General features: G+C 43.9%; 1 protein-coding gene across 8 annotated transcripts; it reads right to left on the bottom strand.

The window, feature by feature from the left end:
- Window positions 1–838: 838 nt before the first annotated feature.
- On the bottom strand, window positions 839–25,268 carry SDCBP2 (syndecan binding protein 2). Of its 8 annotated transcripts, none has more exons than XM_039364777.1 (10): window positions 25,079–25,268; window positions 23,775–23,848; window positions 14,889–15,086; window positions 10,886–10,973; window positions 9,568–9,677; window positions 7,396–7,557; window positions 5,258–5,433; window positions 4,634–4,805; window positions 3,524–3,615; window positions 839–1,017 (listed from the first exon to the last, which is right to left on the bottom strand). In XM_039364777.1, exons 3-10 carry the CDS (start codon window positions 14,940–14,942, stop codon window positions 963–965), a joined length of 909 nt encoding a protein of 302 aa, XP_039220711.1. In that variant the 5' UTR covers window positions 14,943–15,086; window positions 23,775–23,848; window positions 25,079–25,268; the 3' UTR covers window positions 839–962. The 8 variants fall into 8 exon arrangements, with proteins under 8 accessions (XP_039220711.1, XP_039220713.1, XP_039220712.1 ...); XM_039364779.1 differs by having other exon boundaries at window positions 23,775–23,829; XM_039364778.1 differs by having other exon boundaries at window positions 25,106–25,268.
- Between the last annotated feature and the right edge of the window lie 1,702 nt (window positions 25,269–26,970).

The raw sequence follows: 26,970 nt of genomic DNA, 5'->3' as shown, positions 1-26,970 counted from the left end.
TGCATCGATATGTCCTGATGACAATTTTAAAGAAAACCAAAAAAGTGTTTGGATAAATTGAAGAATTATTTCCTATGTTGTGATTGAGAGGTTATATTGGGGGAGGAGGGCAATGACAACTTCCTCATTGGCTCAAGGGGGCAATTCGTTCAAAAAGGTTAAAAACCACTGGACTAGATGACCTCCAAGGTCCCTTCCAGCTTTTTTATTATCGATCATCGCACAGTCAGCCAGATGTTCAGACTGGATTTGGCATTTTTGTCTACCTATCGAGTCCTTACCCAGGACCTGGGATAGGCAGATGTGGATGTTTGATGGTGTTACAGATATCGTCGCAGGATGGAAGCAGTTCCTAGTAAGGCCGCCTTTTGCAATTGACTAATAGCGAATTTGTCAATGCCAATTGTGTTCAAGTGGTGCTCCAGTTGTTTTGGGATTGCACCCAAGGAGCCTATGACTATTGGTACTACCCTTGCTTGCTTTTGCACAGTCTTTCTATTTCTATTTGTAGGTCTTTGTATTTTGTTATCTTCTCCAGTTCTTTCTCTTCTATTCTGCTATCTCCAGGCACTGCCATGTCCACTATCCAAACTTTTTTGTCTTTCTTATTTTTTTTATTTTTTAAAAAATTATTATTATTATTATTATTATTATTATTACTATTAATGGGATTTTCTCAAAAAATAATCATATCTGAACTGTAAAATTGACTGCTTCCTTTCCTACTGCAAAAACAATAGCCCCAATTTCAAGACTGAAAGATTTCTTTCTGAGTGGGGCAGGCGTCAACAGTAAGATAACTTACAGAGGCCTAGAAACTTGAATGCATGTCAAAAGATTAAAGCAATATATTTGTTCATTTATTTTTTTTCCTCTTCTGAGCAGCCTCGGTAGAATAATTCCAGGAAATTCCAGGGCACTTCCAGGCAGTCATGCATCTCAGGCCGGAGGTGGCGAAAAATTTATATATCGGGGATGGAGCGATCCATGGATGACTTCACCAGCCCGCTTGAAAGCCTTACAAAAGAGAAACAAAGTCACAAAATCAGCCTCGCTTTAAGGAACGGTCACCGGGGTTGGTCTAAAAGAGCATCACAACTGCTTTCCCCTCTTCTAATGATACAAGTCAGTCCTCCACATACGACCAAATTTCAGTTGTTAAGTGAGACAGTTGTTGAGTGGGTTGCGGCCCATTTTATGTCCTCCTTGCCATCGTTGTTAAACAAATCGCTGCAGTAGTTAAACAAATTGTGGGGTTGTTAAACAAATCTAGCTCGCCTCATTGACTTTGTCAGAAGCAAAAAAAAGCAACTTATGACCTGTTTTCGCACTTACGACCGTTGCAGCGTCCCCTGTGGCCGCGTGATCAAAATTCAGACACTCGGCAACTGACTCGTAGTTACAACGGTTGTAGTGTCCCGGGGCCCCGCAATCCTTTTTTGCAACCTTCGGACAAGCCAGGTCAAATGGGGAAGCCGTATTCACTTAACAACCGTCTTCCCAATGGAGTGATTCGCTTAAGAACGGCGGCAAGAAAGGTCGTAAAACGGGGCAAAGCTCACTTAACCACTGTCTCGCTTGGCCAACGGAAATGTTCGTTTCGGTTGCAGTCGTAAGTCAAGGACTACATGTCGGATGCAGAAAACAGAGTAAGAGAGTAAAAATCATAAAATGGAGAAAAACTCACTTAACAATTGCCTAATAATAATAATAATAACAACCACCATCAAACATCCACATCTGCCTATCCCAGGTCCTCGGGAAGGACTTGCTAGGTAGACAAAAATGCCAAATCCAGTCTGAACATCTGGCTGACTGTGCAATGATCAATAATAATAATAATAAAGTTGGAAGGGACCTTGGAGGTCATCTAGTCCAACCCCCTGCTTGGCAAAGGAAATTTTGGGCTACTGGCAGCTGAAAAGTTTAAATCTGGGAGAAACCCAGGACTGATCAGCCAGCTTCGTGCCTTTTGGGAGACACAGTTATACAGGTCGTCCTCAACTTGTGACCGATTGCTTAGTGACGGCTTTAAAAGTTATGACAGACATCCCTGGGACTCCAAAATTCTGACATTTGCCCCACCAACACCCCCACCGCACTGTCATGTCACTGTATTTTGGGTGCCCAACAACCGGCACGCATTTACATTCATTTGCCATATCCACCACTCACGTGGTCGTGATTTACAATGTTTTTGCCAGAAACCCTTATTTGCGACAAAAAAACCCACTCATTGTGGAACATGGATTCATTTAACGACCGTAGCATTCCCTGAACAACCACCGTGTTTGCTTTACGCCCATTGGCCTTCCATTAATAACTGCCACAAAAAAAACCCACCATAAAATCGGAGGCAGTCAGATGTTGACCCACTAGGGCAGTGATGGTGAACCTTTTAGAGACCGAGTGCCCAAAATTGGCCCTGCCCCACTCCATCCCCTGCCCCCCCCCGCTCTGCTGTCCCATCCCCTGCCCCACCTGCTCACAGGACCACTCACTGCCTCCAGGGCCCGCCGCAAATCGCCCAGGCAACCCAGCAGCGCTATGGCGGCCACACCCTCTGCCCACGCATTGCAGCATCAACTGTGCGGGATGGGGTGTGAGGGCAGAGTCTTGTCTATGCTGCCTGGCTGCCATGTCCTTGGCTGCGCTGCTCCGCGTGGGCCACGCTCGGGGGCATCTCTCCTCCAAGGGGGGCTGCTGGAGAGGAGGGGCTTACGGGGGGAGGCAAGGCTGGGGCAACAGCACGTGTGCCCACAGAGAGGGCTCCGAGTGCCACCTCTGGCACCCGTGCCATAGGTTTGCCACCTCTGCACTAGGGGGGGTCTTCAAACTTGGCCTTTTTACGACTTGTGGACTTCCTCAACCAGGCACGCTCATTTGAGGACTACCCGTAGATCAGTGGTTCTCAACCTGTGGGTCGGGACCCCATTTGGGGTCGAACGACCATGTCACAGGGGTCGCCAAACAACGCAGTCCGCCATTTTTTCCCCCTTTTCCTTAGCTGTGCTACTCCCTTTTATTCTATTGGCTTTGGAAAGCCAATAGAATAGACTCTCTTGAATAGAGTCTAATTCTATTGGCTTTCAAAAGCCAATAGGAATTGTCCAGGCTGCCTCTGCCCTGCTGAGCCCGCCAAAAGTCCCATTCTGCAAACGGTGCTGCACCAGTTGAGTAGTCCTCGGCTTACGACCGGTTGAGTAGTCCTCGACTTACGACCGGTTGGGGGTTGCGGCATTAAAAAGGTTGAGAACCACTGGTCTAAAACCTTGCCTGCTGTTCGCATCTCTGTCTCTCCCCCGACTTTTTCCTTTCTCCTGCTCTGCCAAGTGAATTTTGTTTGTTTGCTGATGCTTAATCAATAAACTTCAGCCCTCGTTTTTGATGCCGGGAACTCAGCGCCCTGTAAGCTGGCTCTGATCAGGAACTGGGAGGGTGCAGGGTGCAAGGGAAACTAGAATTCCCCAATGTAATTTTCCAGCACCAGCGAGACCCGCTCGTTTGGCCCTCGGAGACTTACTTTTTGATCATGTGCTCGTAGATGATGGCGGGGACGATGGTGAGGGTGATGATCTTGCCAGCGTTTGCCAGAATCTCGGTGATCTCCTTGTCCTTGAGAAGGGAGAGGCTATGATCAGGTTAGGACTGATTGTAAAGAGGGAGCAAAGCAGTTTTTGAGGGGTCCTTGGGGCTCTCTGAGCTGGGTGGTTTTCTTGCAAATGTTTCATGACCCAACTAGGGAACATCATCAGTGCTAGAAGAGACTGTGGGGAGGAGGAGGAGGAGGAGGAGGAGGAGGAGGAGGACGACTGTGCGGTCCTTGATGCTCTCTTAGCTTGGTAGTTTTCTTGCAGACATTTCATGACCCAAGTAGGGAACGTCATCAGTGCTAGGAGAGACTGTGGAGAGGGGGAGGAGGAGGAGGAGGAGGAGGAAGAGGAGGAGGAGGAGGAGGAGGAGGAGGAGGAGGAGGAGGAGGAGGAGGAGGAGGAGGAGGAGGAGGAAGACTGTGGGGTCCTTGGTGCTCTCTGAATTTGGTTCTTTTCATGCAGACATTTCATGATCCAACTAGGTAACATCATCAGTGCTAGAAGAGAGCAAGATTCCTCTCTGTTTATATACTAACTAAAGCAAGCCCCATTCTTTTGAGATGGTATAGGTTCTCCTGCTTGAGCAGGGGGCTGGACTAGAAGACCTCCAAAATCCCTTCCAGCTTCTATTCTATTCTATTCTATTCTATTCTATTCTATTCTATTCTATTCTATTCTATTCCATTCCATGCCATGCCATGCCATGCTATGCTATTCTATGCTATTCTATTATCTGTTTATCCTATCCTATCCTATCCTATCCTATCCTATCCCAATTTTCTATCCTATCCTATCCCACCCCATCCCATCCTATTCTATTCTATTCTATTCTATTCTATTCTATTCTATTCTATTCTATTCTATTCTATTCTGTGCTATTCTATTCTATGCTATGCTATGCTATGCTATTCTATGCTGTTCTATGCTATTCTATTCTATTTCTCTTCTCCATTCTATTCTATTCTATTCTATTCTATTCTATTCTATTCTATTCTACAATCTTTTCTGTTCTGTTCTGTTGTTCTCTGTTCAGTCCTCACCTTTAGACCAATGACGTTCTGTCCGTTCACTTCACAGACGTAATGGTGGGTAAGGAGCCCATTCCGGGCTGCAGAGCTGTCTCTGGCCAGTGAGGTGATCTGGCCCTTCTTGATCACGAAACCCAAATGGCCGGTGCTGTCTTTGTGCATGGTCACCGTTCGCTGGAAAGGCCTAGCAAACATGGGGGCAGAGGAGAAGTTAGCTCAGGTTGTCCCAAAAAGGACAGGGTCAGGCTATTCTCCAAAACAACAGAAGGCAGGAGAAGAAACAACGGTTGGAAACTCATCAAGGAGAGAAGCAACCTGGAACTAAGGAGAAACTTCCTGACAGTGAGGACAATTAATCAGTGGAACAGCTTGCCACCAGAAATCATGGGCGCTCCATCACTGGAAGTTTTTAAGAAGAGACTGGACAGCCATTTGTCCGAAATGGTGTAGGGTCTCCTGCTTGGGCAGTGGTTGGACTAGATGACCTCCAAGGTCCCATCCAACTCTGTTATTCTGTTAAGAAGAGACCTTGTCAACAGAGGGTTGTAAGGAAGGAAATCTCATAGAGGAGGAACGTAGTCACCCTGGGCACAAAACGGACCTGTCTGACCAGCATCTCCGCTTCCCATTCCTCACCTGTCACGGACCACCATAACGATCTTCTCCGGTGAGGCCTTCTTCAGCGCCCGCTTTGCCTTCTCCATGTTCCACCCCGCGCAGTTCCTCCCGTTGATCTGGAGGATCTGATCGCCGAAACGCAGCCCCACCAGAGATGCTGGAGAGTTGGCTTTGACCAACTGCACAAAGAGCCCCTGCGGGAGAAGACAGTGTTAGAGCAGGGGGCTGGACTAGAAGACCACCAAGGTCCCTTACAGCTCTATTCTGTTCTGTTCTGTTCTGTATTTCTATTCTATATTTTATTCTGTATTTCTATTCTTTTCTATTCTGTATTTCTATTCTATTCTATTCTGTGTTTCTATTCTAGTCTGTGTTTCTATTCTGTAATTCTATTCTATTCTATTCTAGTCTACTCTACTCTACTCTACTCTACTCTACTCTACTCTTCTCTACTCTATTCTATTCTATTCCCTATTTTCTTTTCTATTCTATTCTACTCTACTCTACTCTACTCTACTCTTCTCTACTCTATTCTATTCCCTATTTTCTTTTTTATTCTATTCTATTCTATTCTATTCTATTCTATTCTATTCTATTCTATTCTACTCTACTCTACTCTACTCTACTCTACTCTATATTCCCTATTTTCTATTCTATTCTACTCTACTCTACTCTACTCTACTCTACTCTACTCTACTCTACTCTACTCTTCTCTACTCTACTCTATTCTATTCTATTCCCTATTTTCTTTTCTATTCTATTCTACTCTACTCTACTCTACTCTACTCTTCTCTACTCTACTCTATTCTATTCCCTATTTTCTTTTTTATTCTATTCTATTCTATTCTATTCTACTCTACTCTACTCTACTCTACTCTATATTCCCTATTTTCTATTCTATTCTACTCTACTCTACTCTACTTTACTCTACTCTACTCTACTCTACTCTACTCTATTCTATTCCTATTCTGCTGCATTGATTCTGATAGATAAAATCACCAAAACAGCAAAAACTCCAGGCTCATTGCTCTCTCTCCATCTCCCTCCTTGCTTTCTAAACTAAAAAAATTCTAAACTAAAAAAAGAGAACTTATTAATCAATAAAATAAATTTCTGCTCACCTGGAAAAATCTGGCTTTAAAAAAAAAACTGGAAGGTCAAGCAACCCATTTTCACTGGATCGGGAAAGCAAAGCCTCCACAGCCAGGAGCAGTCTAGCAGATTAAGGCTGTTGCTTTTGAGCCAATGTTAAGACGGATGGACTTCAGCTCCCAGCATTCCCCAGCCAGCATGGCCTTCTCCAGTGACAATTTGCTGGATCAGTTTTTCCCCAACCTTAACAAGGTTAAGATGGGTGGACTTCCACTCCCAGCATTCCCCAGCCAGCACAATTGGCTGGGGAATTCTGGGAGTTGAAGTCCACCCCTCTTAATCTTGCTAAGGTTGAGAAACATTGTGATGGATGAATGTGGCTCCTGCCTGGATGAAGGAATACTCTTTTCGAGTTTTTATCGGGCACCTGGAAACTTGGGGGTTGAGCAGATAACTAAAACTAAATAAAGAGGAAACGGTTTTCAGGATTCGTGATGTTCCCGTCTTTCCGTGTGGATGTGCATTAGGAGATTGACAGTCATAAAAAAAGCCCCAGAGGGTGTTTCTCTTGCATTTAGCCAGGAAACCTACACTTAAACCAAGCGTGGATTCAATACCAAGAATGCCACTGGATTAACTCTGGAAAATCAGTAGGTCACAATTCAACAATCCCCCATCCTTAGATCACTTCAAAAGGATGAAACCAGTGGTGGGATTCAAATAGGTGAGCAACCGGTTCACTGTGTGGATGTTGCTTCCAGAAGTCCATTCTGGGCCTGGGCAACAAAAAATTAGCTACCGGTTCTGCCGAAGTAGTGCGAACCGGCTGAATCCCACCACTGGATGAAGCATTTTATTGCTGGTTTAGTCAGCTCTCAAAGGAGATAAGACCAACCTGTGGCAGATAAAACCTGCTAACTCTTATCAGTCCTATTATTTCAATACTACATCCAGATCCAACAAAGAAGATCAGATGGAGAATGACGGTGGTCCCAGGATGGTCCAGAAAAATGTAGATTTCCCCAGATCTTCCCCTGCTTAGGACCCCCCTTTCCAGAACTCACCTTATCAATGTTCCTCAGATGCAGTCCCGTCTTCCCATGTTCATCCTTGCAAAGGTGGATCTCACGCAAGCCCGGTTTGATCTCTGCCCGACGCAGCCCCGCGTTGCTTCCTGTCACTGGAGCCACCAATGGGCCTTGAGCTGAAGAGTTTGGCCCCACGGCCTGTCAAGAAAGCCAAGTTGAAGAAGCAATGCAGAAAGAAAGAATTCTTCTCCGCAGATCAAGAAGGTTCTTGAAGGTCCTAGTTAAACTTCTATCCTTAGGGTTGAACCCATCAACCCTTAGGACAGGGGTCTTCAAACTTGGCCCTTTTATGACTTGTGGACTTCAACTCCCAGAATTCCTCAGCCAGGCATGCTGGCTGAGGAATTCTGGGAGTTGGTCCACACATCATAAAAGGGCCAGTTTGAAGACCCCTGCCTTAGGAGATTGGAGGCTAAAACATACAAGGAACGGTTGTACATCTCGTTTAATGAAGAGAAGGACTAGGAGTGACACGATAGCAGTGTTCCAATATCAAAGCTCTTCTCCAAAGCCCCAGAAGTTAGGAGAAGAAGCAATGGATGGAAACTCAACACGTATGTTGAGGACAAATTGATGGAAACTCATCAAGGAGAGAAGCAACCTAGAACTAAGGAGAAATTTCCTGACAGTTAGAACAATTAACCAGTGGAACAACCTGCCTCCAGAAGCAGTGAATGCTCCAACACTGGAAGTTTTTAAGAAGAGACTGGACAGCCATTTGCCTGAAATGGTATAGGTTTCCTGCCTGAGTAGGGGGTTGGACTAGATTAGTGGTTCTCAACCTGTGGGTTGGGACCCCATTTGGGGTCGAATGTGGGTCGCCAAACAACGCAATCTGCCATTTTTTCCCCCTTTTCCTTAGCTGTGCTACTCCCTTTTATTCTATTGGCTTTTGAAAGCCAATAGAATAGACTCTCTTGAATAGAGTCTAATTCTATTGGCTTTCAAAAGCCAATAGGAATTGTCCAGGCTGTCTCTGCCCTGCTGAGCCCGCCAAAAGTCCCATTCTGCAAACGGTGCTGCACCAGTTGAGTAGTCCTTGACTTACGACCAGTTGAGTAGTCCTCGACTTACGACCGGTTGGGGGTCGCGGCATTAAAAAGGTTGACAACCACTGGACTAGATGATCTCCAATATCCCTTCCAACTATGTTTTTCTGTTATACTCACACTGTTTTACTCACACTTTAACCTCCAGCAGGACCAAATCAATCCAACAGCTCTGAAGAACATCAACAACTTCAGGAATATTTATCGAAGCAAATTAGAAAATTGATATCCTAACTTTGACAGCTGAGAATTGTTTCATAATCATCCCATTGTCCCTACAGGTATGCACCATGACATGTTGGTGGGATGCTGGACTAATCTTGGTATAATAATAATGATGATGGTGGTGGTGGTGGTGATGGTGGTGGTGGTGGTAGTGATGGTCTTCTAGTCCTGCTCAAGCAGGAAACCCTATACCATTTCAGACAAATGGCTGTCCAGTCTCTTCTTAAAAACCTCCAGTATTGGAGCATTCACAGCTTCTGGAGGCAGGTTGTTCCACTGGTTAATTGTTCTAACTGTCAGGAAGTTTCTCCTTAGTTCCAGGTTGCTTCTCTCCTTGATGAGTTTCCATCCGTTGCTTCTTGTCCTGCCTTCAGGCGCTTTGGAGAATAGCTTGACTCCCTCTTCTTTGGGGCAGCCCCTGAGATATTGGAAGGCTACTATCCTATCCCCCCTCGTCCTTCTCTTCGTTAAACTAGACATACCCAATTCCAGCAACCGTTCCTTATATGTTTTAGCCTCCAGTCCCCTGATCATCTTTGTTGCTCTTCTCTGCACTCTTTCTAGAGTCTCAACATCTTTTTTACTTTGTGTTGACCAAAACTGGATGCCAGATTCCAAGTGTGACCTTACCAAGGCATTGAAGAGTGGTATTAATACTTCACGTGATCTTGATTCTATCCCTCTGTTAATGCAGCCCAGCACTGTGTTGGCTTTTTTGGCAGTTGCAGCACACGGCTGGCTCCTATTTAAGGGATTGTCCACTGGGACTCCCAGATCCCCCTCATTGGTTACAGTTACAGGCTATCATTTCCCGCATGAACGTGAATCTATGTGAAAAAAAGGTGCATGAAAGACTGTGTTCAAAAATGCTTACAGTATTGGCTGTCGGGATGAGAGCTAAATTCCTCTGGATCTCCTCGCTGGAAAGAGAGAGACCCATGTAATCATTGAGATCAGCAAGATCTGGGTACAAAACTGGTGGATCTGGAAAAAAGAAATGGAAGAAATAATTCAAAGGATTAGGCTGGCTGGTATATTTTGGTCTTGGTTGAGACAAAGCTTGCCAGATCCTGCACCCATCTCTGCTCACCACACGCTGAGATGATGTCCACCATTTGAAGGAGACACCTTGAATTATTTTTTTAAGGGCCAAATGTCCACATCAGCTGAACATGGTTTAACACGGTCCATCTCCATCTTTTGCTTAAAGTTAGCAAGACAGGAGAATGGGTCGTGTGAATATTATTTGAGAACAGCCCCAAAAAATAAATAAATCGCCAAAACAGCAAAAACTCCAGGTCCATTCCTCTCTCTCCATCTCCCTCTGTGGATTAGAAAAATAAACCTCTGAATCTTAAAGTAAGAATTATGGTTTTGTGTTGCTGTCTCTCATCTTTTCCATTGGGTTTTTCCACAACAGGACAAATAGACTCTTCTCTAGAAACCAGCATTTTGGGGGGAACTGTGGGGGAATTTGCACGCGCAGCAAACTGCCATGCTTTCCCCCCCACAAACCTCATAACCTTTTGATACCCTTTGTCCCAAGGAAGCAGCCAAAAGATCACCCCCTTTTGACTTAATACCTTACCTACCTAAATAAGTAATATGCTTTAAGTTCCCCCTTATCTCTTCCTGTCTTTCATCTACCTGTATTTGTCTTTACCTGATCTCTGACCATGTAATGTGTTACTAGAAAATAGTTGCTTATATGAAAGAATTTTTCAATTACTTTATGTCAACAGCTAAAGGTTAAACTTATAAATGTAAAATGTCAGCAGTTAATGGTAAAGCCTATGTATGTAAAAAGTATATAAGAAGCAATAAACTCAAGAGTTTGTCAAGCTGTGTCCTGCAGCTTCAAACCTCTGCTCAAGACATGCCTGCGTCTTTTTCTTAGCGTTCTCTTCAGGCTGACGGCCAGGTCCTCTCCCATCTACAAGCCACTTGCTTCATATGATGTTCATGACCATCCCAGAACTATCTGGGAGCTCCTACAATCCCTCGCTTGGGTCCACCTGTTCCCAGTTCCCCCCACCCTAACCCATTCTTTGTGGTGCCCTCCTCCTTGTGGCGTGAGCCAGCTTCCAAAAGAAGCATTCCTCTGAAAAAAGTTGTGGCCTCCTGGCTATCAATAGCAGAGATTGTTTTAATAATGGCCCAGAAGATATGGATGATGTTCTGAAGTATGTTACCATCTGCTTTGGGTGGCTCTGGCATCTCTCTTGCAGTAGGGGCCGGAGCTGAGGCTATGGGCTGTGGCCCTACAGCATTGTCCTTGGCCTATAATGGAAGAAAAGAGGCACGTCATTCCCTAACTTGAAAGAGAAGACAGTAACAATCTGTCAGGGTCATCATTTAATAGCTAAACAGCTTATGTAATGATGTAATGGAATATAAGGTGGATGATGCAATGATAGGAATGACTCAGCAGGGTCTGTGTCCCTTTAAGAGCCTGAGTATAAAAGGGAAGGCTTTTGCTGGAGTGTCTCTTTCTCTCTCTCTCTCTCTCTCTCTCTCTCTCTTGTCCATTTCTTGCTGTAACTGCTGTGTGTTGGAGTTTGCTGTATTGCCACATGTATGTATATTGTGCCTGGTGTATGATACTGTAGATCAGTGGTTCTCAACCTGTGGGTCGGGACCCCATTTGGGGTCGAATGACCATTTCACGGGGGTCGCCAAACCATGCTGTCCGCCATTTTTTTCCTTTTTCCCTAGCTGTCCTACTCCCTCTTATTGGTGGCCACACCCACATGGGGGTCACCACAACATGGGGAACTGTATTATGGGGTCACGGCATTAGAAAGGTTGAGAATCACTGCTGTAGATAGTTTAAGATAAACCACCATTTAATATAGACCACTGTTCACTGTGTTTACTCCTGGATTATCTCAGCGCAATAAAACTGGGCATGCTCTGACACAATCTCCTAGTTTCACCTCTAAAGGACATCCCTGGTTGGTCATCACCTTGAAGGATTGTAAGGAGTTGACGTCCACACCCCTTCAACTTGGCAATGTTGAGAAATACTACTCTGGAAATAGATCATTACACTGTGGGGCAGATCTTACAATCAAGAAACCATTTTTTCCCTAATATTAAATGAAATTTGAAAAGGTACAACTTCTGCCCGTGAATTCTGCTGATTTCTGCAGCAGAAATAAAACAAAAAATACGAATTAGCCACCATGCCCAACGTTATCCTACAAGTTGTATCTTCACATCATGATAGATCACTCCGGTGTTCTATTCTGCTCCGGGCAGACCACCATGGGGTTGATGCTCAAATTGAGACTCCTTTGAATCGGGAATGGATTGACCAAGATGAGCCAGGATCTAAGAGTGAAAGCTTCTGAAAAAACCACTTACTGTAAGAAAAATGACAGCTGCTGAAAGGGTGTCACTGAGTACAAGACACACATTTAGAACATAGAACATGGAATAGGGCTGGAAGGGACCTTGGAGGTCTTCTAGTCCAACCCCCTGCTCAAACAAAGCAGACAAATGGTGGTCCAGTTTCTTCTTGAAAACCTCCATTGCTGGAGCACCCACAACGTCTGGAGGCAGGTTGTTCCACTGATTAATTGTTCACTGTCCTCCATATTTCCAGGTCGGGTCTCCCTCTGACTTCAACGCCCAGAATCCCCCAGCCAGCATGCCTTAAGATGGGTAGATTTAGAACCCTAGAGCTGGAAGGGACTTGGAGGTCTTCTAGTCCAACTCACTGCTTCAAGGCAGGAGACCCTATAACAGACATGTCAAACACAAGGCCCGGGGGCCAGATGCGGCCCATGAAGTGATTTCATGTGGCCCACGAAGCCATCCTGGAAACAATGAGGGAACAGCCCCCGCTGCCTTGGCCCTCGCCCAGGCCGGCCGGGAGCCAATGTACAATTTTGTGGTGGCCACCTATGCTGAAACGCATTCAGTCTTAGCTCTACAAGGCCGTCTGGAAACAGCGAGGAACCAGCCCCTGCCGCGTTGGCCTCGTCCCCTGAGTGCATGCTGGGGAAGTGTCACCCTTTGTGAGGAATGAAGAAATGCACCATCGCCTGGAAGTGGCCAGCAAATGGCCCTCGCCTACTTCACCTATCCGGCTTGATGGGCTCTGGGGGAGGGGTTTCGGCAGGCACAGCGCCAAGAGGCTGAGCCAGGCGGCACGAATCCAAAAAGAAGCGCGATGCCACCCAGCCCCCAGCCTGCCTGGTGTCGGCAGGCAGCGGGGCGCGCTCTTCATAGCGCCAAGAGCTGAGCCGGGTGGCGCGAATCTGATGAGACGTGCAATGCTGTCTAGCCCCCAGTCTGCCCAGTTTCAGCAGGCAGCAAGGTGCAAAGCTGGTGAGCCTGAGATGAACAGTGAGGCTCCTCCAGTGGACCATGCCTTGGTGCTTGCCCCGGTCCCACCCCCTTCTGCCAGAGACCCTCAGATCTGTCCCACTCCTGCCCAGGCCCTCACAGGTACCCTTGACATGAATGATGTAGAGCTGGCCAGGCCCACCCAGTAGGTCACACCCACTCCATCCATGCCCATCCAATAGGCTGCACCCACCCTAGCCACACCACCCAGCCCCCCAAGGGAAATCGCAATGCTGATGCGGCCCTCAATGAAATTGAGTTTGACACCCCCGCCCTATAATATCATTCTGGGCAAATAGCTATCTTGTCTCTTCTTGAAAATCTCCAGTGATGGAGCAAGCACAACTTGTGGAGGAGGTTCATTTGATTAAATATTAGGAAAAACCGTCCAACGGTTGGCAAGATCTCAACCATCCGGTTCTGGGCGTTGAGGTATAGAGCTTATCAGATGAGAGAAGTTGGAGAACAAGAAAGGCGACCAAAATTATTTCATTGCATTCTTCTTAGCAACCATGATTAACACTTCCCACTCCCAGTGGGTTGGTAGGATAAGGCCATCCCTCACCTGGTTTTTCCACTTAGGAAACCTACAGAAGCCTCTCCAGATGCTTTGGAATGAGCTCCCATCATCCCCAGCCAAGGGGGTCCTTAGAACTTGGGAATTATAGGAACAGCAGTCCAAGATTTGGAGTCATAAGGCCGAGGAAGGATTGATTGATCAGATGGAGAAAAGAAAGATATTTAATGGTGATTCATTAAATTGGGGAAGGGGCCAGTATTTCAGCCCCTTTTTGAAAAACTCCAATTTTCAGCCATCTTGGCTGAAAATGGAATCAACCATGGTTAGAACATTAATTCTTTTTGCTACACGTGGTCCTCAACTTACGACCACGACATTTCTGTTGTTAAAGTGAGACAGTTAAGTGTGTTTTGCCCCATTTTACAATGCTTTTCTCCGTGGTTGTTAAGTGAATCGTTGCAGTTGTGAAGTTAGTCACACGGCAGTTAAGCGAATCTGACTTCGCTTGTCGGAAGGTCGCAAAAAGAGGAATCACACGATACCCCCCCCCCCGGGACAACTGCAAATATGTCACAAATGGGAGTCAGTTGCCAAACGGGCAGATTTTGATCACGTGACCACAAGGGACGCTGCAACGGTTATAAGTGTGAACAACAGTTGTGAGTCTTTTTTCAGTGCCGTTGCAAATTTGAACGGTCGTTAAACAAACAGCTGTAAGTTGAGGACTGCATGCATTTGTTGAAAATGAAACTGCCAATATTAGAACATTAATTCTTTTTGTTCTAGTTGTTGAGGGATACAATTTGTCCTCAACATATGACTATTTGTTTAGTGACCATTCCAAGTTACAATGGCATTAAAAAAGGGACTTATGATCAATCCTCACACTTACAACCGACACAACAACCCCACAGTCACGGGATCAAAATTCAGGCATTTGGCAACCAGCACATATTTATGGCAATTGCAGCATCTCGCAGCGTCTTGTGTGATCACCATTTGCAAGTGTATCAGCTGGCTTCCGAAATGCAAAGTCAATGCAGGAAGCCACTTAATGGCCACCCAATTCACCTAGCAACTGCAGTGATTCGCTCAGCAACCGTGGCGGAAAAGGTCGTAACATCAGCTGTGACTTGCTTAACAACCTCCTTGCTTAGCAAAGGAAAATCTGGCTCCAGTTGTGTTCGTAAATCAAGGGCTGCCTAGACTTGGCACCTCTTAAGAGCCAGAACGGAATCTGTCTGTCACTTTGTCCCTTGCATTGAATTCTGCCCTACTCCGAGCGGTGGCTTCTGCAAAGATGAGAAGAAAGAAGTTTTCACCGTCAACATGTGATGAACCTTCAGATCTTCCAGCGAGGGATACAAGGTTGACATGGCGGAGTAGGCTGAGTCTCTACAACTGGCGACCGCAAAGGCGCAGGGGACACCGTCTAGGGCGAAATCGTCCTAACTCATGCAGCTTCTTTCCAGAGACCAACTCCTGGGTGCTCAGATTTTCCTGTTTGCTTGTAGATCAACCTTTCAATTAAAAACAACCAAATTAACGAGGTGTGTTTAAATCAGATTTGCATAAACAGGTTAAACATCCCACAGCCGACCTTTTTAGATGCCACCGTTTTTTCTTATCTACAAATTTTGATTGTGCTCCTTTTTTTTTAATCCTTTCTCGCCCAGGTTTCCTGCAACTTGCATATTACAGGGAGTCCTTGACTTGCAACTTGGTTTAGTGACCGTTCAAAGTTACGACGAAGCTGGAAAAAGTGACTTAATGACTCTTTTCACACCAAGAGCCATTGCAGCCTTGCCCAGGGTCACATGATCAAAACAGACGCTTTTCTTTTTTATTTATTCTTTTAAGATATGAGAAGTGTAAAGGTGTTGGGATGGCCTGCATGCGGGAAAAAGACTTAAATCCTTAAGTGTAATGAAAATCTGAACCCGTAAGAAGGTTTTGAATATTGTGGGAAAAACAAATTTAAGTAAGAATTTTAAAGAGGATCTAGGACAGTGGTTCTCAACCTTTTTAATGCCGCGACCCCCAACCAGTCGTAAGTCGAGGACTACTCAACTGGTGCAGCACCATTTGCAGAATGGGACTTTTGGCGGGCTCAGCAGGGCAGAGACAGCCTGGACAATTCCTATTGGCTTTTGAAAGCCAATAGAATGAGACTCTATTCAAGAGAGTCTATTCTATTGGCTTTCAAAAGCCAATAGAATAAAAGGGAGTAGCACAGCTAAGGAAATGGGGGGAAAAAAAGGGCGGACTGCGTTGTTTGGCGACCCCCGTGAAATGGTCGTTTGACCCCAAATGGGGTCCCGACCCACAGGTGGAGAACCACTGATCTAGGATAAGGCAATCAAGATGACCAGCTAGAAAAAGCAGCTTTGTATCAATGCGGTTATGATTTGCAGAAATATTAGAAAAAGTTCTACATTTGTTATTTATCCAAATCATAAGAAATCTATGAATTCAAGATGGGCAAAAGAGAACATTTTTGGAAGAAGAGAACATCCAGCAAAGCTGTCATGTGGACTATAGAATTATAGAAATTAATTGTTACTGTTTTTTTAAATATAAACCCAGACAACACGATGTTTACCAAATATTTAGGTGGTTATGTAAAAAAAAAATTCATAAAATATTGGCAACTGGTTCATATTTACGACGGTCGCGGTGTCCCCCAGGGTCACGTGATTCCCTTTTGCAACCTTCTGGACAAGCAAAGTTAATGGGGAAAGCCGGATTCACTTAGCAACCATGTGTCTCGCTTAACAACTGCACTGGTTCAGTGCACCACTGTGGCAAAAAGGGTCGTAAAATGGGGCAAAAGACACTTGTTTCCCTTAGCAACAGAATTCGTAAATCAAGGACTATCTGTGGATTGATTTCGTTTAGTCTCATTGAAGATTTCACTTCTCATTTAATGCACTTGATTAATCCGATCTCTCCTGGTCTTAGAGAAGGACAGCTTAATCTAGGTTGCTGAAATACAGAGTAACAGAGCTGGAAGGGACCTTGGAGGTCATCTAGTCCAACCCCCTGCTCAAGCAGAAAATCCTATACCATTCCAGACAAATGGCTGTCCAGTCTCTTCTTTAAAAACTCCAGTGTTGGAGCACCCACAACTTCTGGAGGCAGGTTGTTCCACTGGTTAATTGTCCTCACTGTCAGGAAGTTTCTCCTTAGTTCTAGGTTGCTTCTCTCCTTGATTAGTTTCCATCCGTTGCTTCTTGTCCTGCCTTCAAAGGCTTTGGAGAATAGAATAGAATGGAATGGAATGGAATAGAATAGAATAGAATAGAATAGAATAGAATAGAATAGAATAGAATAGAATAGAATAGAATAGAATAGAATAGAATAGAATAGAATAGAAAGGATGGAATGGAATGGAATGGAATAGAATAGAATAGAATAGAATAGAATAGAATAGAATAGAATAGAATAGAATAGAATAGAATAGAATAGAAATATGGAATGGAATAGGAATAGAATAGAATAGAATAGAATAGAATAGAATAGAATAGAATAGAATAGGAATAGAATAGAATAGAATAGAATTAGAATAGAAAAATAGAATAGAGAATAGAATAGAATAGAATAGAATAGAATAGAATAGAATAGAATAGAATAGAATAGAATAGAATAGAATAGAATAGAATATAGAATAGAAATAGAATAGAAAGAATAGAATAGAATAGAGAATAGAAAGAATAGAATAGAATAGAATAGAATAGAATAGAATAGAATAGAATAGAATAGAATAGAATAGAATAGAATAGAACAGATTGTAGAATAGAAGAGAAGAAGAGAAGAGGAAATACAGAATAGAATAGAAAAGAAATACAGAATAGAATAGAATAGAATAGAATAGAATAGAATAGAATAGAATAGAATAGAATAGAATAGAATAGAAAGCTGGAAGGGACCTTGGAGGTCTTCTAGTCCAACCCCCTGCTCAAGCAGGAGATCTTATAACATTTCAGGCAAGTGACTGTCTATTCTTTTCTTAAAAACCTCCTTAATTGGTGGAACCCACTCCCCCTTCTCTGGGGCAGCTTCTCAAATATTGTAATACTGCTATCGTATATGCATCTTCCGAATCAATCATTTAATCTGAATAGAGTTGGAAGGGACCTTGAATGTCATCTAGTCCAACCCCCTGCTCAGGCAGGAAACCCTATACCATTTCGGACAAATGGCTGTCCAGTCTCTTCTTAAAAACTTCCATTGTTGGAGCATTCACCGCTTCTGGAGGCAGGCTGTTCCACTGGTTAATTGTTCTCACTGTCAGGAAATTCCTCCTTAATTCCAGGTTGCTTCTCTCCTTGGTGAGTTTCCATCCGTCGCTTCTCATCCTGCCTTCAGGCGCTTCGGAGAATGAATTCTTACTTCGCCCGTGCTTTTGAGTGTTGAAATTCCTCCGTCCCTAAAAGAGGATTTCCAGTTTCACAAAACCAGCCCCGCCAGGTTGCTCAAAGGAAAGGATTAGTCACTTCAGTAGGCTGGAACATAAAACTGGATATCTCTCTCGCTGTGTCTCCTTTCCATATTGCGCGAATGGAAAAATAAGCCGGGATTTTGAAGCAAAGCTGCAGAAACCTGGATTCGAGTTCAACTACTTTCTGAGAGGGCCCATATTGGCCATAGAAACCCAAGAAAGGATTCCTTTCCAGTGCATGGTTGGCTGTGGATGATGGGAATGAGAATCCAACATTTCGGGGGGGGGGCTATGAGGCTTTGCCACAAAAGTCAAAGCAACATGGAATAGTTAGGCAGCGGGGAAAAAAATTGTGAGTGGAAGGAGACACAAAGGAGACACACAAAAGGCCCTCAGGAACCACGAATTTTGCTAGAAATTGGAACACTTAGTCCTCGATTTACGAACATTTAGTCCTCAATTTATGAACACAGCTGAGCCCAAAATTCCTGTTGCTAAGCGAGACACGGGTTAAGTGAGTTTTTGCCCCATTTTACGACCTTTCTTGCCTCAGTTGTTAAGTGAATCACTGCCGTTGGTAAGTTAATCACCTGGTTGTTAAGTGAATCCGGCTTCCCCCACTGACGTGGCTTGTCAGAAGGTCGTAAAAAGGGGATCGCGTGACCCCTGGGGACGCTGCAACCGTCGTTAAGTACAAGTCAGTTGCCAAGCGTCTGAATTTCAATCACATGACCCTGGAGCAGTGGTTCTCAACCTGTGGGTCAGGACCCCATTTGGGGTCGAACGACCCTTTCACGGGGGTCGCCAAACAACGCAGTCCGCCATTTTTTCCCCCCTTTTCCTCAGCTGTGCTACTCCCTTTTATTCTATTGGCTTTCGAAAGCCAATAGAATAGACTCTCTTGAATAGAGTCTAATTCTATTGGCTTTCAAAAGCCAATGGGAATTGTCCAGGCTGTCTCTGCCCTGCTGAGCCCGCCAAAAGTCCCATTCTGCAAACGGTGCTGCACCAGTTGAGCAGTCCTCGACTTACGACCGGTTGAGTAGTCCTTGACTTATGACCAGTTGGGGGTTGCGGCATTAAAAAGGTTGAGAACCACTGCCCTGGAGGATGCTGCAAAGGTCGTAAGTGTGAAAAACAGTCACAAGTCACTTTTTTTCAGTGCCATTGTAAGTTAGAACAGTCACTAAATGAACTGTTGTAAGTCAGGGTCTAGCTGTATGAGAAACCCAGGTTTAAATCCCATTCTGACTGGCATTAAAGGGATCCTGGAATCTCTGAAATGAGAATATGGCGGCCTGGTGTTTCTCAAACTTTTCCATTTTAAGATGGGTGGACTTCAACTCCCAGAATTCTCCAGCCAGCAAAGCGTCCATTCAGTTTTCTCCCCAGTGGAAGCACCTGGAGAGAGGAGACGCTATTTTTTTATCTATCTATCTATCTATCTATCTATCTATCTATCTATCTATCTATCTATCTATCTATCTATCTATCTATCTATCTCCATCCATTCATCATCTATCTATATTTATCCATATCTAGCTATCTATCAATCTATCCATCTATTATCTGTATCTATTCACCTATCTATTCATCTATCCATTCATCTATTCATCCATCTGTCCATCCATCCATCCATCCATTCATTCATCTATTCATCCATCTATCCATTCATCTATCCATTCAACTATCCATCCATCCATCTATCATCCATCTATTCATCATCTATCGCAATGGTAGTCAACCTGGTCCCTACTGCCCATTAGTGGGCGTTCCAGCTTTCATGGTGGGAGGTAGGGGTTTTGTCCGATACTGAAACACTTTTCTTTTTTTTAATTTAATTGACTTTTTTTAAAAAATTCACAGCATTATTTAAAAACATTTTCATTAGGTTTTCATAAAATTCGCCGTGACAATTTAAATTTCTGAAAATATATTATTTGTATCGCCCACGCATAAGTTTAGTTCACGTTACATAAGTGAAACTAAATGGCGCTATAGTGCAACCGCAAACAAAAGAGCCTCATTTCAGAATAGCTTGCGCATCTCCCCCCACACCACCCAGCTGTAACAGACAAGCAGAGCTGGTAGCCGGTGCCCCCCTAAACCCAATCCACGATGCGCGAGAGGCATGCGCAGACGACGATACATGGCACAGGCTCTTCTGTTTGTGGTTGCATTGGTCAGTACAGAGTTAGATTTGTGAGAGTGAGCACGTGCCTACAGCTTCAAACAAAATATTGTGAGTCCATGTCTCAAAAAAAGAAATACGCTCATGGCTATTTGCCAGAGTATCTGAAGATGGGTTTCATAGGATCTGTTGAAAATAAACAACGTCCAATGTGTTTATTGTGTCATAAAACATTATCCAATGAGGCAATGAAGCCAAGTCGATTGCGAGAACATCCTTCTACAAAGCATCCAAATGATAAGGACAAGCCCATTGAATATTTTCAGGAAATATATAAAAAATTTCAAAATCATTCAACAATCGTTGCATCATTTAAGAAACAACATGCAGCAAAGGAAGATGGATTAATTGCCGCTTATCGCATTTCACAATTAATTGCAAAAAGTGGTAAAAGCTATAATATTGGAGAAACTGTAATAATACCCTCTATAAAAGAATTTATCTCAACAGTAATGCATCAGGATATACCTGAAATTTTAAATACGTTGCCCCTAAGCGATAGCACGGTAAAGCAACAAATTGAAGAAATGGCAGTTAATGTTGAAAAAAACTGATTAAGTATTCTCCAAAACTCTTCATTTTCCATGCAATTGGACGAGTCTACCATTGCAGATAATAATGCTTTATTGATGGCATATGTATGTTATTTTGATGAAAACAATACATTACGAGAAGAAATGCTATTCGCAATAAATCTCATTACAGATACAAGAGGATTATCTATTTTTAATACTGTGAAATCATACTTTAGAAAAAATAATATTCCTTTGAATAATATTGTTGCATGCGCTACTGATGGAGCACCATCAATGGTAGGCCACTATTGTGGATTTGTTGCTTATTTGAAGGAATAAATGCCAAATGTTTTATGTATTCATTGTGTGGTGCACAGACAACATCTTGTAGGAAAACATCTAAGTACAAGTCTCCATTCATCATTAACTATAATAATTCGAGCCATAAACAAGATCAAATCCAATTCAAAAAATGATAGAATGTTTGGACAGCTTTGCCAGGACAACAATGAAGATTTTATTACACAGAAGTTCGGTGGCTGTCAAAGGGTACATCTTTGGCTCGTTTTGTAGCATTATATGATAGTGTCATACAATTTTTTGAAAGTAATAATGAGACCAATTTGTGTCAACAGTTAAAAACAGTAAAGAATGATGCCTTTTATTTGGCAAATATTTTCAAAAGATTTCATGATGTCAATTTGCAGCTTCAAGGAGCTAATAAAACTCTTATAGGTTGCCAAAGTATTGTGTCATTATTTATTGACAAACTTGAACTATTTCGTCATAATCTATTGAAGAGAGAATTTCATCATCCTGAATTATCATCTATAAAAGATGATGTAACTCCAGAGGATATTGACAGAATCAGTAGCCATCTCAACGAACTTAAATTGGACATGTAAAAACGATTTCAAGATATTTTGAAATTGAAGGTGTATGATTGGATGAAAAATCCTTTTACTGCAAATATTGAAGAGGCTGATACAACTTGCCAAGAAGAACTGTTAGAAATTAGATATGATGAAGAAAGTAAACATAAATTTGATATGAAAACCTATGGCAAAGTAAAAAAAATGCCTGTCTTATATCCAAATATGTGGAAAATGATATTCAGTTTATTGATACCTTTCTCTACCTCATATCTTGTGGAATCAGGCTTTAGTGCTGTTAATCATATTATGACCAAAGAAAGAAACTGCCTGAATATTTCCGAAAGAGGAGACCTTCGTTTGTTCCTTACAAAAATTGAGCCAGATATCCAGCATTTAGTTTCGCAGCATCAGCCTCAGAGATCTCATTAATAATTTAATTAATTAAATGTAATTTCATCAGACTTTATGTTTCTGGGTAGGCAAAGTATAAATAAAAAGATAGATTTAACTACAGTAAGTTGTTTTATAAAGATTTATTCTGCCAAACTTAGCGAAAGTCCAACATAAAGTATTTGGTAAGTAATTATTATTATATGCTTTAACTTGCTGTAACTCTGCTTTATAAATTTTATAAAGTAAAGTTACTTCCCTACTTTATAAATCACCATTACTATGGAACCGGTGGGCGGTTAGAAAATTTTACTACTAACAGAGATACAAAAGTGGGCGGTAGGTATAAAAAGGTTGACTACCCCTGATCTATCTATATCTATCCATATCTATCTATCAATCTATCCATCTATTATCTAAATTATCCATATTTGTCTATTCATCTATCCATCTATCTATATATCTATCTATCTACTAATGGTCACCATCTTATCAGAGGGTAACTCTGGTAGCTTACAATATAATAATAACAATAACAGAATTGGAAGGGACTTTGGAGGTTATCTAGTCCAACCCCCTGCTCAGGCAGGAAACCCTATACCATTTCAGAAAAATGGCTGTCCAGTCTCTTCTTAAAAATTTTCAGTGTTGGAGCATTCACCACCTCTGGTGGCAGGTTGTTCCACTGGTTAATTGTTATAATTCTCAGGAAGTTTCTCCTTAATTCTAGGTTGCTCCTCTCCTTGATGAGTTTCCATCCGTTGCTTCTTCTCCTGCCTTCAGGCGCCTTGGAGAATAAGTGGACCCCCCCCTTCTTTGTTGCAGCCCCTCAAATACTAGAAGACTGTTATGTCACTCCCTGTTCCTTCTCTTAAACTACAAATACCCAATTCCTGCAATTATTCATTATATGTTTTAGCCTCCAATCCCATAATAATAATAATAACACTCCAGACTTAACAATTGTCGATAAGAAAGACAAAAAAGTCTGGATAGTGGATGTGGCAGTGCCTGGAGACAGCAGAATAGAAGAGAAAGCGCTGGAGAAGATCACAAAATACAAAGACCTACAAATAGAAATAGAAAGACTGTGGCAAAAGCAAGCAAGGGTAGTACCAATAGTCATAGGCTCCTTGGGTGCAATCCCAAAACAACTGGAGCACCACTTGAACACCATCATTGGCATTGACAAATTTGCTATTAGTTAATTGCAAAAGGCGGCCTTATTAGGAACCGCTTCCATCCTGCGACGATATCTGTAATACCATCAAACATCCACATCTGCCTATCCCAGGTCCTGGGTAAGGACTTGATAGGTAGACAAAATGCCAAATCCAGTCTGAACATCTGGCTGACTGTGCGATGATCCATAGTAATAATAATAATAATAATAATAATAATAATAATAATAATAATAAATTTGGACGGGACCTTGGAGGTCATCTAGTCCAACCCCCTGCTCAGGCAGGAAACCCTACACCATTTCAGAAAAATGGCTGTCCAGTCTCTTTTTAAATATTTTCAGTGTTGGAGCATTCACCGCCTCTGGAGGCAGGTGGTTCCATACAACAAAGTTAAAACTATATCAATAAAAAACTACAAAAATCCAATACTATTCTCCTGGTTCCTCCAACATTAAGCTTACACTTCCCCCAACCAAGCCAGTGTTTTCCATTTACCTGCACAGGTACGTGGCACCTACAACCCGGTTGGAGGAAGCCGTTTGGAGGAGGAGAAGGAAGAAGGATGCCCCCAAGAAGAGCCGGATCCCACTGATGCCAAGCCAGGTGCCTTACCTGTCAGACTCCTCAGGTGAGAATGCCGCTCCTGGCTTCAGTCCTGCCAGCCTTCCTGCAGGTGATAAGAGAGGCTGGGAGAGGAGGAGGAGAAATCAGCTGACTGGGAGCGAAACTAAGCTAGGTGGCGAAAGAACCAGGTGAGGCTACCTGGCTGACTTCAGGGAAAGAAGCTGACTGGGGTTTGTTCCTTCCACACCTGGGCGGTTTCTGATCTTCTGGGTGATGAAAACCGATGCGTAGGTGCCAAACAGCCCCAATTTCCAGGTGACCTTGGAGTAGGCAAAGGGTTTTGCTCTAACCCCCTTTTTGTTCTCAGCCTTAGCAACTTTAAGAGGGGTGGGCTTCAACTCCCAGAATCCCCCAGTCAGCATGCTTGAAGATGGATGGACTTCAACTCCCAGAATTCCCCAGCCAGCAGGCTTTAAAAGGGGTGGACTTCAACTCCCAGAATTCCCCAGCCAGTTTGCTTTAAGACGGGTGGACTTCAACTCCCAGAATTCCCCAGCCAGCATGCTTTAACATGGGAGGATTTCAACTCCCAGAATTCCCCAGCCAGCAGGCTTTAAAAGGGGTGGACTTCAACTCCCAGAATTCCCCAGCCAGTGGGATTTAAAAGGGGTGGAATTCAACTCCCAGAATTCCCCAGCCAGCAGGCTTTAAGATGGGTGGACTTCAACTCCCAGAATTCCCCAGCCAGCAGGCTTTAAAAGGGGTGCACTTCAACTCCCAGAATGCCCCAGCCAGCAGGCTTTAAGATGGGTGGACTTCAACTCCCAGAATTCCCCAGCCAGCATGCTTTAACATGGGAGGATTTCAACTCCCAGAATCCCCCACCATGCTTGAAGTTGGATGGACTTTGACTCCCAGAATTCCCCAGCCAGTAGGCTTTAAGATGGGTGGACTTCAACTCCCAGAATTCCCCAGCCAGCAGGCTTTAAAAGGGGTGCACTTCAACTCCCAGAATGCCCCAGCCAGCAGGCTTTAAGATGGGTGGACTTCAACTCCCAGAATTCCCCAGCCAGCATGCTTTAACATATGAGGATTTCAACTCCCAGAATCCCCCACCAACATGCTTGAAGTTGGATGGACTTTGACTCCCAGAATTCCCCAGCCAACACGCTGGCTGGGGGATTCTGGGAATTGAAGCCCACTGAACTTAAAGTCACTGAGGTTGAGAAACACTGTTATAGGCAAACTACCCAGATGCGCCCAGGCAAGGCGATTTCTGCAGGGCCTCTTTATAATATAACTAGTAGCTAAAACTCCAGCTACAAATCCGAAGGCTTGCAAAGGAGCTGTACCTCAAGAAAGTGCAGAACTTTCCGTACCCCAGATTTTGAGCTTGCTCGTTCAGCTGCTTCTATTGAAGGGCTCTCCCTGTCCAGCCCAACTGCCTCGCCATCCTTCTTCCTGTGGGCACTGCCCCACAGCCTGGCCCAAATCATGGCCCAGTGGCAGACTTAGATTCCAGAACCGTCACATCACCGGCTGGTATTAAAGCAATTTCCGGTTAATGCTCCCACACCTTGAGGGATTGAAAGGCGCAGAGCCTTCTGGATCCTCATGACAACCTGATCATTCAGGTTCTGTCAGTCTTCTCCTACCAAACCAGATAGGAAACCTGGAAAGGCTGACATCAATTTTGCAGGCAGGTCTGATAGCGTATAACAGAATCACCAAATTGGGAGTCCGGCAAGCGGGTGCTTTGGTTCTGGCAACCCCTACAGTTCATGGGGCAGATCCAGAAAAGTGGGGAAGTGGGGACAGAGCAGACATCTTGACCCCTAAACGCTATTGACCTTGATGGAGACAGTGGATAACAGGATATAGAATTGGAAGGGACCTTGGAGGTCTTCTAGTCCAACCCCCTGCTCAGGCAGGAGACCCTATATCAGTGGTGGCGAACCTATGGCACGGGTGCCAAAGGCGGCACTCAGAGCCCTCTCTGTGGGCAGGCACGCCGTCGCCCCAGTCCTGGGCCTTCAGCTGGGTTTTATAAAACCTTTTCGCTTTAGGCCTCCACCGCCGTGTGCAAAAAAAAAAAAAAAGGTTCAATCAATCAGTCAATTTCAACTTCTCGCGGGAAAAAAAAAGATCTCTCCAAGTTGGACTTGATTGATTGAACTTTTTAGTCCCACCCAGTCTGCCATTACCACCGCAGCCACGCCCACCCAGTGAGCCATGCCCACCCAATGGCCACACCCACCCGGCACCCGACGATGCATAAGTGGGCTTTGGGTTGCAGTTTGGGCACTCGGTCTCTAAAAGGTTCGCCATCACTATAATAATAATAATAATAATAGTAAAGTTGGAAGGGACCTTGGAGGTCATCTAGTCCAACCCCCTGCTCGGGCAGGAAACCCTACACCATTTCGGACAAATGGCTGTCCAGTCTCTTCTTAAAAACTTCCAGTGTTGGAGCATTTACTGCTTCTGGAGGCAAGCTGTTCCACTGATTAATTGTTCTCACTGTCAGGAAGTTTCTCCTTAGTTCTAGGTTGCTTCTCTCCTTGATTAGTTTCCACCCGTTGCTTCTTGTCCTGCCTTCAGGTGCTTTGGAAAATAGCTTAATTCCCTCTTCTTTATGGCAGCCCCTGAGATATTGGAATACTGCTATCATGTCCCCCCTTGTCCTTCTCTTCGTTAAACTAGACATACCCAATTCTAGCAACCGTTCCTTATATGTTTTAGCCTCCAGTCCCCTAATCATCTTTGTTGCTCTTCTCTGTACTCTTTCTAGAGTCTCAACATCTTTTTTACATCGTGGTGACCAAAACTGGATGCAGTATTCCAAGTGTGGCCTTACCAAGGCATTGAAGAGTGGTATTAATACTTCACGTGATCTTGATTCTATCCCTCTGTTAATGCAGCCTAGCACTGTGTTGGCCTTTTTGGCAGCTGCCGCACACTGCTGGCTCATATTTAAGTGATTGTCTACTAGGACTCCGAGGTCCCTCTCACAGTTACTACTATTGAGCATGGTGCCACCTATGCTGTACTTGTGCATTTGGTTTTTCTTGCCTAAATGTAGAACCTTGCTTTTTTCACCATTGAATTTCATTTTGTTAGTTAGTGCCCTATGTCCCTTCAGACAAATGGTTGTCCAGTTTTTTCTTGAAAAAAACTCCACTGATGAAGCACCAAATAACTTCTGGTGGCAAGCAGTTCCACTGGTTAATTGTCCCCACTGTTA

This window comes from Crotalus tigris, unplaced genomic scaffold (assembly GCF_016545835.1).
Source record: "Crotalus tigris isolate CLP2741 ecotype Arizona unplaced genomic scaffold, ASM1654583v1 scf7180000019844.519500, whole genome shotgun sequence".
NCBI classification, from domain to species: Eukaryota; Metazoa; Chordata; class Lepidosauria; order Squamata; family Viperidae; genus Crotalus; species Crotalus tigris.
Note: the sequence above shows the minus strand (reverse complement) of the source record. Positions and strands in the feature narration are given on the sequence as shown.

Excerpts from the sequence above, each read along its gene's own strand:
- SDCBP2 (XM_039364777.1), bottom strand. The coding sequence starts at position 14,942 with ATGTCAACCTTGTATCCCTCGCTGGAAGATCTGAAGGTTCATCACATG. Across the intron at positions 10,974-14,888 it reads AGGTTCATCACATGTTGACG|GCCAAGGACAATGCTGTAGG; the intron begins GTGAAAACTTCT and ends CTTCCATTATAG. Across the intron at positions 3,616-4,633 it reads AGAACGTCATTGGTCTAAAG|GACAAGGAGATCACCGAGAT; the intron begins GTGAGGACTGAA and ends TCCCTTCTCAAG.